At 38.4% G+C, this 13,294-nt stretch overlaps 1 protein-coding gene and 1 long non-coding RNA gene across 2 annotated transcripts; one reads left to right on the top strand and one right to left on the bottom strand.

The window, feature by feature from the left end:
• Positions 1–5,136: 5,136 nt before the first annotated feature.
• LOC133866715 (calcium sensing receptor, chloroplastic) lies at positions 5,137–9,057 on the top strand. The gene is made up of 6 exons (XM_062303335.1): positions 5,137–5,452; positions 6,203–6,448; positions 7,671–7,863; positions 8,023–8,164; positions 8,413–8,544; positions 8,695–9,057. The coding sequence occupies exons 1-6, from the start codon at positions 5,231–5,233 to the stop codon at positions 8,933–8,935; spliced, it is 1,176 nt and encodes a 391-aa protein (XP_062159319.1). The 5' UTR covers positions 5,137–5,230; the 3' UTR covers positions 8,936–9,057.
• Positions 9,058–9,278: 221 nt separating this feature from the next.
• On the bottom strand, positions 9,279–12,735 carry LOC133867107 (uncharacterized). The gene is made up of 3 exons (XR_009899993.1): positions 12,158–12,735; positions 11,187–11,219; positions 9,279–9,547 (listed from the first exon to the last, which is right to left on the bottom strand). It is a non-coding gene; the product is annotated as an uncharacterized LOC133867107 (long non-coding RNA).
• Between the last annotated feature and the right edge of the window lie 559 nt (positions 12,736–13,294).

Genomic DNA, 13,294 nt, shown 5'->3' with positions numbered 1-13,294 from the left:
TTCTGCTTTGTCCATAAACCCGTGCAAGTCCTGTGGTGATTTCTAAGCTAGATCCACCATCAAGGGCCCATCCTTTCTGATTCCTTGGTACAAGGTACCATAGATGAAATCATCAGTGGCACTTTCTGTGCCAAGCTTCTCTATGTTGAATCTTCTGAAGTAGTCCTTCAACGACTCATCGAGTCCCTGGTGCAAAGACATCAGGGATCTGGCGGGCTTTCTTCTCACTCTTCCAGCTAGAAAATGGGTTAGGAAAACCTTTTCGAGACCATCAAAGTCATTGATAGACTTCGAGGGAAGTTTTCTGAACCAATCCCGGGCATTTCCCGACAGAGTAAGAGGAAAGGCCCGGCATGCATCTGGTGTTCGATGGAGGTCCGTGTGAGCTCAGAAATTATCCAAGTGCTCAATCGAATCTTCAACTCCGGTGTAGGTCGAGATATCCGGAACCTTGAATTTCTCAGGAAGGAGAAACTTGGCCACTTCGTCGGTGAATGGTGAGGCGGTCTTCTACAAGAGATTGTCCAGCAAGGAAGTCTTTCCCCTATCTTGTCGCTAGACCACCTCGGATAGCAGATCACATCTCTGTTCCAGTTTAGTGATCATATCCGTCATCTTCTTTTCGGTCTTGATATGGGGGAGATTCTCGGGAATGTGCTCCTTACGAATATTTCTCTCGCCAGATCCTTCCTCACGATTGGAAGGATTCCCTTCTTCTCTTAGCTGAGCATTAGTGTGGCTATTTTCCTTCTTGTTCTCGGGATTCACAATGGGTGGAACAATTGTCGGTGTATGATGAAAAATAAAGAGACTTCTCATTTACCGTGTGTGTGTGCACAATGTGTAACAAAATATTGTAAATGCGGAATTTAAATGACACAAATATTTTATTAACGAAGTGGAAACTCAATTAAGAGAAAAACCACTCCGGGAAAGCCAAACCCAGGATTCCACTATTCAGAAGACAAAACTAGTAACAAGACAGTAACACTAATATACCCAATGCAGCGATCGTATCTTGCACTCTGACACGTAACCCAACGTGAACGCCTCCTAACCAAGTCACCTATTTGAAGGGGTTTTCAATGGATTCCTTTACCTTAGAACTCCTTCCTAAGATAGACTTCAATGATGAGCACAGCAACAGCACAACGGCAACCCTTAGAGAGCTAGCAGATCTTTACAATGTCTACCTAAACACCTTCTCTAAGAGCACTAGTAGCAGATTCCTTATATTAGTTCCCTTCCCTATATTTAGGGAAAATTTGATAAAAAAAATACCAAAAACTAACCCACAATAGATACCCCAATTTTACATATTTTGGTTGGGTAGCTACAGTGCTACCCAATGTATTGGGTAGCACTGTAGCTTCCCAATCACTTTTTTTAATAGAAAAAAATCATTCTCTCTCCTCTCTCCTCTCTCCTCTCTGGCTCTCTCCTTCACGCATGAATCACTTCACCGCTTGGTGTTCTCGTACCACTTGTTGCCGCTGTCGATAATGGCGTCGCCGGGGTCCATGTGGGAGGAAAGGGTGGCGATGGTTTGATCAACGGGTGAGCCGGCCTTGACCAGGATGATGATGGATATGGGACCAAGAAACTGATTGCAAATTCTATCATGAGTCCCATATTAGTTCCTCCTCCTTTCTCCGAATCCGCTTCACTCTGTCTGCAAATCTTCTTGTCAACTTTCCGTTCTTGTCTCTATACCTTACATTGTCTTTGTTTGTTTCTCTTCCTGTGATATAAAAGCTTTGTGGGTATTTTGTGATTGGGTTTGTTTGAGCCCAGTCTTAGTCTCTTTGCAAAGGATTTGTGTTTCTTTTCTAGGTGCCCAAGAAACAAGCACGCCTCTCAATTTCTCTAACTGGGATTTCCAGGGGTTGGATTCTGAATTGAAGAGTTCTGATTGCAACGGAAGAGGTGTGTTTTGTGTGGAGTGTGACGGAGAAGACGAGAGAGCATGAAAGAGAAGAAAATAAATGAATAAAAAAGTAAGAAAGAGAAAAAAAAAAATAAGAGTAAAAAATAGTATTTAATTGATATAGGAAAAATTAAGGGAATCTATTATGGAGTGTTTTTTTATAGGGAAGCAAAATGTAGTTTTGTTCCCTAAATTTTGGGAAAATGGTTGGGTGTCTGCTGCTAGTGCTCTAAGTACAGAAGAATTCAACACTGAATTCATGCAAATTACATGCCCAGAGGCCTCTATTTATAGGCTAAGAAGACCTAAATCGAGTTTGTCTCTGATTTCTCTAAGCAGCGTCTAGACACAAGTTGAGCCCGTCCGGACGATGAACTATGCAACTGGCTTTCCATAAAGTGCTGAAATTCTTTCTTGAATAAGGCCACGTCCGGACAGTGTTGCCATAGAGTCCGAACGGTTGCACCTCTATTGCACGCAATTACCATAATAAGGACTAGCATTCGAACGGTGTTGCCTTGACGTCCGAATGGTTGCAATTCTTCTCCACGTCTTGCCTTGTCAAGGATGGCATCTGGACAAGGCAACCTAATTCTCATATCTGTGTCTGCAAAGGAAAACCTAATTCTCCTCGAGCTCTGACATCCGGACGGTATTGCCACGTTGACCGAACGGATGCACTGGAACGTTGGAATCCTCTCGAACTCTGAAGAGCGTCCGGGCGTGTTTCCATGACGTCTGGACGAATGCAACCTTGAACTGTTCAAAGCTTCTCGACACTGATAGGAGTCCAAACGGTATTGCCATGTTGTCCGGATGGATGTTGCTAACTGATGAGCGTCCGGACACTTTACTGAGCTGTCCAGACAAAAACAAAGGATCCGACTTTTCTGAAGTGGAATCTGCACAGAATCTTCCTGAAATTTCTGAAATAGCCTTCATGAAGTATGTGACACTGCAACTTGTCATAATAAGGCTCTTTCCATATCAGAGAAATAAACTCTGAATATCTGAAGACTCTGAAATATACGACTCCCTGTTAAAGCAGCAACATTACGTGATAGTGATTTTGTCAGCAGAATGCAGCCAATCAAAAACTAACATATGAGAGTGCTCAATATTATGGAGAGGCGTTTCAGTGTTGTGGAGAGAGCCCTCCAGGTTGCGAGCGGCTTGCAATGTAGCATTCTATGCGATCAAGTCATCCATATTTTTTTGCATCTGGGTGATTTGCTCGTTTAGAGCGGCTATTGTGATTTCTAGATTTGAAGATTGCCCATCTTCAAGATTATTGCAATGTGTATTCACCATCATGAATTTTTCTTTGAGAGAAACGATAAACCGTTCCCACAAACGACGCCAAACTGTTGGTATAGTTTCCGATATGGTGACATGCCACTTTGTAATTCATTGCCTTCTTCTAAACCTGCAAAATAATAAGTAGCTCGTCGGGGGTGCCGACCGTCCCCACTCGGATGCCTAAGTCAGTTTTGATGGACAATTTTGGGAGCATCTAGAGCTGAATAAACTCAGATATTAGAGCCTAAATTTATACATAGGGTTGCAACCTATTTCTAGGCACACAATTCTGAAATTACTGGAATGATAAAGTGTAGTTGGATTAGGTGTCTGAGACCTAGATTGCACAAGCTTTAGGCTGATCCTCTTAGAGTCCAAATCGGGTAGGGCACTAACTCTTCAATTGATTGCATGCTAACAAACATCTTATCCCATAATTTATGGGATAAGGGCCTATCCCGAGATATTCGGGATAGAGTTCTTTTGACGATGAGGACGAGTCCTTGATTTTAATCTTAACCCGTAAATCCCGGACATGGCCCACAAAAGACATTCAAACACCCTCCTGTATATTCCGAGGGGTTACTCCCCTGAGTCCAATCATTACATTTTGACAGCATATCATAGGCGGGGTGATCCCAAGATGTTTTACCTCCGAGATGATTCAGCCACATAACTCTATAGTGAATATCCAAGATGTTGGTGACCGAGTGGGTCGGGCCGGGTCGATCAGACCAACTGGGTATGTCGCTTTAGTTGTCGATCCACTTAGCTTTGGGACTGATAATTTTCCTAACAGAATGATAAGGACAGAAATTTCGTACAAACCGGTTTATAGGAAATTTCATACAACCCATATATGAGAGTGACATGTATCCTTTAAACATGTGAGAAGTACATTCTATTAAAACATGTGTTACTCACATGCCAAGGGACACATGTCAATCTTATATGTAGGTTGTATGAAATTTCTTACAAACCGATTTGTAGGCACATATAAGATTAACATGTTGTAAGAAATTTCTATTCGGATTATAAATAGAGTATTGTTTATTCTAAAGATTTATGAGGGTGTTACACTATGGCACCAGGTTTGATCCTCTAAATGAACCTTGTTTTTTCTTTTTTCTTTTTTTTTTTTAAAAAAAAAAATAGACATTTTTTTTAAAAGCTACTTGTACTTTAAGAGAAAAACGAAAAGTTTCGTGAATAACTTCTGGTGTGTTTAGGTATTGAATTTTTGAAATCAGAATTGAATTTTTATTCTCTTTGCGAATTTCGAGAGAAAAAAATGTGTTGGGTGTTGAATTTTTAAATTGAAAAACATTATTTTTCAATGGTAAGAAATGATTGAAAGTTTGAAAAGTTGTGTATAATGATCGGTATTGTAAAACGTTGTGTGGAATAATAATTTATTATTTATTGATTGTTTAATTAAAAAATAAATAAATAATTTTTTTTAAAAAAAAAACATAATTAAAATTAAAATTTAAAAAAAGATGAAAGGGGGTGGCTGCCAACCAATATCAGGGTTGCCGTGCGGCCATCCCTAGTGGTCGGGGGAGGCACACGGCCACCCCCGGCCACCTATGGGGGTGGTGTGCGGCCACCCACAAAGGGGTGGCTACCGGTTCTCTGCTTTTTTTTTTTTTTTGATTTAATTTTTTATTATTTTATTAATTAAATGTGGGACTCACGTGTTTTTTGAGATAACTTGTCCTGCGCGTGGGTCCCAGTTATCAAATTAGACTCATTAGTCATCAGAATGTCAGTCTTGAATTGAAACAAAATTTGAGTAGAATTCGAATTTCTTTGACGGGCGGGTTTTAGAAAAAAAAACCCGAATAAAATAATGATTCTATTCAACCCCAACAAGCCATACACGTTTCCTCCACTTATTTCTCACCACACAATCCTGCGTGATCCTTCTAGCAGAGAAACATACTGACAGGCTGACGCACGTATTTGGTATCTGACTCAGAGTGAGCTGTTGCACGAACGGCTATGGAGTTGGCCATCCGAGCTTCAGCCACCCCCAGGCTTTCTCTTCCCGGTCCTTCCTCATTATCTTCCACTCCCAGATCTTCTTTCAGACAACAATTCAGACCCACTTCTGTATCATTACCAACATCAACGACCATATCTCTGCTGGCTCTATTTACTCCTTCCCATGAAGCGAAGGCTCTCAGCCTCTCCAAGGATCAGATAGTCTCTACTCTCACTGAAGTAAGTTCACATATATTTTTTCTTATCCTTGCTGAAGTATATTCAAACAAAGCTTGCATATTTGTAAAGGAATCATTGGTGAGTGTTTTGGAAGTACTTTTCTTGCTTCTGGGATGAAACTTTAAGCAATGTTGAGGGTTAGAAGCATAAATGTTTATTCTCCAATTACTAACCAGAAGACTGCTAAGTTTTTTTCTCCTAGTTCGGCCAATACCCATTTTATCAGGATGTTGTTTTCCTAGGACTTTTCTTAGTCATGAGAACAGATAGATATCGAAGCAACTTATTAATTTCCAACCGAGGAAAGTGCACCCGAAATGCTGGGCAAATTTAACGAGCCTCTTGAATTTTTGTATGAAATTGATGTAATTAATTTCGTTGTAAAAAATGTGGTAGTGGAATTTGTATGAATGAAATTGGTTATGAGGAATCTCCAAGATAGAAAGAAAGAAAGGTTTTTGTATTATTCTCCAAAGGTAGCTTCTACAATACACTTGTACAGATTTATACAATTGAACTCAAATCTAAGAATCTGCTGAAATGGGCTTAATTACAACTAACTATTGAAATGAGCCTAACTAACTCAACTAACCTAACAATAGAAAATGAGCTAAAACCGTTCAGCCTGACTACCATATGCCCAACTATCCGCCCATATCAGACGTGTTACGCCAAATGAAGCCTTAGTAGTGTTCTTCAATTGAGTTCATACCCAGCTCTTGAAATTGATCGAGTTTTTTGAATCAATAGGTGGAGAAAACAATTGATAAGGTTCAGGAAGTGGGTTCGAGTTTCTTTGACACCACTCAGCGTATTCTTGAAGTTGTGGGAAATGCTTTGAAGCCGGGTATTGAGGTGGCATTGCCAATTGTAAGGCAGGCAGGAGAACAGGCCTTGAAGTTTGCTTCCCCGGCAGTTTCCGAGGCTTCAAAGAAGGCCCAAGAAGTAATTCAAAGCTCTGGCTTGGACACACAGCCTGTTCTCAGTGCTGCTAAGGTTTTTTCTTTTTTATTCATTTCCTTCTTATTTTTTTCAATCATGGAGTTTAAATTTGTTGTAATAGCTAATGAGTTCTAAGTACGTGCAAACCCATCTGTTTCTATCAAAGCACATATTGCTTGACATTGACATAAAACTGTGACGTTGTTGCAAGTGTTAGAATATGAATTATATGATTAAATCCAATATTTCCTATCAACTTAAACCTTTGGGATAAGAATGTTTGCCCTTGTTCTTGAAATAGCTAGTTTGTGCAATGAATGTTGTGGAAAATTGCTTTGATTCTTGAAATGGGACAAGTATCCTTTCCATTGCAAATGAAATAGATAATATCCATTTTATAGTCAGGATTTAAAGTTTGTACATCTAATGGTGTAGATTTTACATTATTTAAATTTTTTAAAGGACATGTTAATATTGATTTCACATATACTGTGAGAGGATCCTATTCCCTTTAAATGACGGTTTGTACAGTGAAGGTTGAAAATGCATTCAATTGCTTTAGTAATTGTAGTTAAATTTGTTTTAATGAGGAATTCGCTGCTTGTAATTAAAAGTTCTGTTGTGACAATCCTGGTCTCATGAGTGTTCTTAATTTTGACTTAATTGAAAATGATGGTTGTAAAGTAATTAGTTGTCATGGGATCCTTTCCATTTCAAATGAAATGGTGTGATACATTTTATTATCAAAATTTAAAGTTAGTGTATCTAACGGTGTACATAAAATTAATGTACGTCTTTTAAAAAGTTCAAATAATATGGCATCATGACCAAGTATCCATTTCATTTGAAATTGATGGGATCCTTGTCTAATTCTTTGTGACTACTTCTTTAATGTAGTTTAACATGTCCAGATTTCAGTAAACGATTTGGACACTGGACTAGGGCAAAAATGTAGTAGCCTGGGTTCTAAATATGCCTTCTTGCTCTTGGAAGCGTTAGAAGTGTTAATCCTTATCATTCTTTTTCTTAGAAAGAAGCATGTTTTTATGACTAATAAAATGAATTGGTCTCCATTTCATGTCAGTCAATTCTGTGTTCAAACTTTCTATATAACCGTATATAAGGCCTCCATATACCTGTTATTATTTTTAACAAAAGTAACAAATATTAATCTCTTACATTTTGTCAGATATTTTGAGATGGATGTTTGCTATGAGCATGACTATCTTTTGATTACATTCAGTTCCAAAATGAACTTATAATATCTTGGTAGCAGACGGTCGCAGATGCAGCTCAGCAGACCACAAAGGTAATTGAAGTGGCCAAACCTATAGCCTCATCAACCTTCGAAAACATCTCGTCAGCAGATCCTGTTGTGATCGTAGGAACTGCCGGAGCATTATTTCTCACATACCTCCTCCTTCCTCCCATTTGGTCTATCATCTCTTTTAGCCTTCGGGGTTATCAAGGTGAGTTCATTGATTTCTGATACTAAGTTGCTTCATTTATACTTACCAAGTTTGGAAGATAATGAATTTATACTAGTCTTGTCCTTTCAAATTTATGTCACACCAAGCTAATGCTGCGGAGTGGAGCCCAAGGTTTTGATGATTCTGTTACTCTTTTAGGTGATCTTACTCCTGCGAAAACTCTTGATCTAATATCTAGTAAAAGCCACTTTATGATTGATATTCGATTGGAGAAGGACAAGGACAAGGCTGGTATTCCTCGCCTTCCCTCTAGTGCTAAGAACAGGATGATTGCAATTCCGTAAGTAATCCTTCAGCTTCATTATCCATCTTTGCTGATTGAACAATAAAGAATATCCAAGTGGACTATACGTCCATTGAAACCTTGCTTCTGAGTAATTTTGTCTGACTAAACACAATCCAGTGGCAGTAATAAAGTGTTATTAGTAAGTACATATAAAGGTTTAGACATCCACTCTGGAATTTTCTGCACGCCAAAGGGTTTAGTTGGCTACCTTTATGTATCTAGTATTGTCTTTAATATTTCAGTTTGGAAGAATTACCAAGCAAGTTAAGAGGCCTTGTCAGAAATGCAAAGAAAGTGGAAGCAGAAATAGCTGCTTTGAAGATTTCTTATCTCAAGAAAATTAACAAAGGCTCCAACATCGTTATCATGGACTCGTAAGATTTTCATCCTTATCTTTAAATAAAATTATATATATATATATATATGCTGTGTGCCTTTGCATTCCAGATTCAGCTCATGGGATTCAGTAAAAAAAACTTGCACGTGTTTGATTACATTGATGTTCAATTTCTGACATGATTCAGGTACTCCGACTCAGCCAAAATAGTTGCCAGAGCACTAACAAGCCTTGGCTTTAAGAACTGCTGGGTTGTAGCTGATGGGTTTTCTGGAAGCAGAGGATGGTTGCAGAGTCGGTTAGGAACAGAGTCATATAATCTGTCTTTTGCTGAGGTCCTCTCACCGTCCCGGGTCATCCCTGCTGCGGTCAGACGCTTTGGGACGACCAGCTCAAGTGGCCAAAAATTACTTCCTGGGTCCGATTGAAAATTTCCTCTGGTTAAAAATGCTTCTGATGTGCATAAATGGTTTAGATTAGACCCCTTTGGAACGAATTTTTTGTGTAATTCTTTGATCAATGTCAATCAGTTGGTCTCTTGTTTTTTTTAGAGTTCCTTGCCTCTATTCTAGTCTGTTCTGAAGAAAAATGTTTCCAAGACATCAGAAAAAATGTGACTCTGAATTTAGACCTCAACGCTCACAAGAAACAATTATGCTGTAATTTGAACAATACAAATTCTGCAGCAAATAGAAATCAAACTACTCAAGACAATAAAAGCATGCACGCATCAAAATACAAGATGTTGTTGACGAAGTGAAACCCTTTGAATACTTCAAAGGTAAATGATTAGAATTGGTAACAAGTGTTAATTATAATATAAAGCTATGCATCTGTCTATCTGTTTAAGGTTTAATCAAAACATTATATACATCAAAAATGACTACAAAATAAGTGTCACATGCGACGCAAGCCATATACAAAAGTCTATACAAAAATATGGACTATCCTCAAGTCCAACACATACAATCATCGCAATAATCTTCAACCATAGTATTCCAAATATAGCGCCACAAGGTCCTCATCGACGTATGCAGTACCTGCAGCTAAAACATCAGCATCTACACGATCGTGGTGGTAACAACGTTCGCATAGGTGAAAGTATCAACTCATAGTATAAAACACACTAGGATTTCCGCAATGAGCCAACTATTTTCTTTTTTACCTTATGGTTACCATAACAGCTACTGCTAACTCGATGTTTTCCTTTTAAAAACGCTTCGTAGCTGATAAGGTAAACACATGCTTGTTCAGACATGTGAAATCGTATGTATGTAAATAAGTGTTGAAACTCAGCTATACTCATACACCAAATTTCCACACTTCAGGGATCACTAGTATATTAGCATATCTAAGCGTGAAACCATATGTCACCATACCTTGACATAATACTCAGTCATACGCATATAAAAATCAATGACCTCATAGCCTGGTTATACAAGCATACAGATATTCCATTACTTTGGAGAATACAAGTATACAAGTACAACCAAACATGAAAATCAATGACTTCATATCCCGATTGTCACGCCCCCGTTTTGGGATATAAGATAAACGTAAACTTAGAGGACTCATAATGAAGAAATAATTAATAGTAATACAAAAAATCAAAGAGAGTCAAATGGATAAAAGATAATATGCTTCATATCATTAAAAGTTAATAAGTTGGGAATTCATTACAAGTTCTTTTTATGGAGGTATAAACAAAAGAAACAACTAAGATTGTTAGGGTCCTCCTACATGTGGGATAATAAGGTATACAATTAGCAAAAGTGTACAGTATACATAAACAAAATAACTGCACAAGTTAGTCTCTGTCTACTAAACGATCCCATCTTCTATAGAAATCCCAGGTACTATTATGTTACTACTATTATACCACACCACAGTGGGTCCAAAAGTCTCACTCGTACAGCCATACGTATGAGTCTTTAATAACCAGCAGACCTATGGGCACTCTTGTCCTCACCACTATGATAAACAACGCCATCTAAAAAATATTTAGGGGGAAACGGGTGAATTTAACAACTCAGAAATGAAAGCACAACAAGCAAAAATATAATATTTTTCAGAACTCTAGAAGGAGTACTAAATAATGAATAAGTGACATTTATATCCAAAATGCATGATGATGCATGAATCATTTATGCAGTGTAAAATTCTTAATCGCCACTGGCCCACCTCCGCTATTTAACCGTGAACAGCGCACGTTACGTTTGGCACGTCCAAAAGAACCGATCCCGAAGGACCTCATCGCTCATCCTGTCGTCATAGGGGAGAGTCGAAGGGTTAGGAACTTTCCTAGGTGAACACCCCCTACCGATAGCCCACACTTTTGGTGTGGTTGCCATGCTACCCATATGGATCCGGATCGAAACACGATGGTATCGTGGAGTAAAACTTTTTGTAATATATACCCATATATTTACGATGATGCCATCATTTTCCGCTCACATGGAGCACATGCAACATATATGACATGATGCACAAATACATCTATACATTATCTCATAAAATTCCAACCATAATATGTAATTATGTAATAGGATAATTAATGACGAAATTTAAAAGACAAATAATGTGGACGTGTAAGAAGGGTTTTAAAAAAATTCCCGACTTGTTCTTTTAAAAAAAAATTATTAAAATTTTGTTGTGGTTTTAAGGCTGTGTTTCCCTTACCTTGATGAACAACAGCTTTGAATGACCTTCTACCTAAACAAATCACAAGAATAAACTTAGAGGGGTATTCTGAAATATTAGATAAAAAGTTTAAACAAACGTACCTCATATATTATATATCATTTATAACAAATAACTATAAATCTTAAAATTTAAGAAATTTCTATCCAAATTAGAGATATATATATATATATGTGTGTGTGTGTAATTCCCTACAAAACACATAACAATCTTGCCATCAATACTGAATAGTCCAAAAAAAAAAGCATATATACGAAATCTGAGACATATGAAGAATTCAGTCGATGGTCTTCTCTAATGAACTTATAAAATCAAAGTCTACAGAATATAACATCCAACAATAAGCCTTTACAGAATGCGATAAAAAAATAAATACTCGTGTTAAAATAACTACAAGTTACAAAACATCTAGTCCTATATATATATTCATTGTAAAGACATGAACTTCGAAACAAATAGGTGAAATAATCCATAGCTTACAGAACTAGCAATTGAACAGAGACAAGCTAACAAATCCCCATGAGCTAATGCATTTCAACCCAAATACATATGACGAAATCCGATCAAAATATAGTTAAAAAAAAAAAAAAAAAAAAAAAAAAAAAAAAAAAAAAAAAAAAAAAAAAACTCTCTCAACGACTACCCACTACCCATTCGGGTCTGTGACGTCTGTCAAAAAAAAAAAATTCTCCAAAACACAATTCTGGCCATCACAGTGGGTTCAACTTGCTAAACCTTCATGATTAGAAATTTAAACACAAAGATTACTCTTAGCTACTGCCAACCGAAAATCAGGGAAAAAGTTTCATTAGCATTTTCACAAGAACCCAACAATCTGTACAAAATAAAATCCCTGCCGAAAGCCCATTCGGTCTACCCACGAGTTCTTGCTCTAAATCCTTTTCAGAAATCAACCTAATATGGAAAAGATGAGCTAAGATTTCAATTACCCAGAAAAAGAATGAGTTTTTCTACTGTTTGGAGTACCGGAAAATCGCCAGAAAAAGCCCCCTCCCCTGCTGTCACCGACGCCGGCCGTGACCCACCGGCGTCAGCGCCTCCTCAGCGGCGGCAGACCTGCCGGAATCTCCCCCCCCCCCCCCCTAATTCCTCTCCGGTTCTCTCTCCCACTTCTCCCTTTGATTTTCCTCTCCCAATCTCTTGACTTCTCTCAGAAAAAGAAAAGAGTATAGAACAAGAAGAAGAAGAAAGAAATAGGAGGGAAAAAAGAAAAGGAAAGAAAAGAGTGTCTGTGGATGTTTTCAACAAAAAGGGGAGAAAATAAATCCTTCAGTAATGAAATATAACAAGAAGGCAGAGGGAATAAAAAAAAAAAATCTGCTTATGAGTTTCTGTAAAATCAAATGTACTCTCTTCTGGGTTGGTGAATGGAATGGCGCGAAAGAAAAAGTTATATAGACATATTTTTTAATGAAGAGAGCAGACTTGTCATGGCAGCAAGGAGATATGTACGATTGCAAGATGTCAAGGTGAAACCCATGGAATTTGGATCCTCTCTGGATCCTCTACAATGTATGGAGGACAAATGTCTTGAGGCTCATGACACATGGAAAACAAGTAGGGGGTATGTGTCAGCTACGAAGCCCATTTGTCAACAAAACTAGTCACCCTTACGTGTCTTACCCCATTCTTTTCTTTTCTTTTTTTTTCAAATGGAAATGCTAAACATTAGCCTTCCATGCGTTTCATGTCCGTCACTTTCCAGTGTGGCACTGATAATTTATTAAAAAAATGAAAATCATTTTGAAAATGAAATCACTTTCCAGATCTCATGTCCGGACCCCCAGCATTTTCAACATTTTCGAGAGTCAGAGATCTGCTGTGGTCGGAGATCCGGAGTGGTCGGAGATCCACAGTGCTCGTAGGCGGCGCTCGGTCTGTTGGGTGAGAGAGAGAGAGACAAAGACAGAGACAGATGGGCGAGGGATGGTGTCAGTCGGTGGGGGAAATGGGGGGAAATGGTGGTCAGCAGATCTCCGAGAGAGATGGGTCGCCGGTCCAAGAGAGAGTCTTGCCGGGAAGGTGTCTGTCGGAAAAGATGGAGATGGGTCGGGGACGCCATTCCG

This window comes from Alnus glutinosa, chromosome 4 (assembly GCF_958979055.1).
Source record: "Alnus glutinosa chromosome 4, dhAlnGlut1.1, whole genome shotgun sequence".
Taxonomy (NCBI): Eukaryota; Viridiplantae; Streptophyta; class Magnoliopsida; order Fagales; family Betulaceae; genus Alnus; species Alnus glutinosa.
The sequence above is the reverse complement of the archived record's forward strand: the minus strand, read 5'-3'. Positions and strand labels throughout refer to the sequence as shown.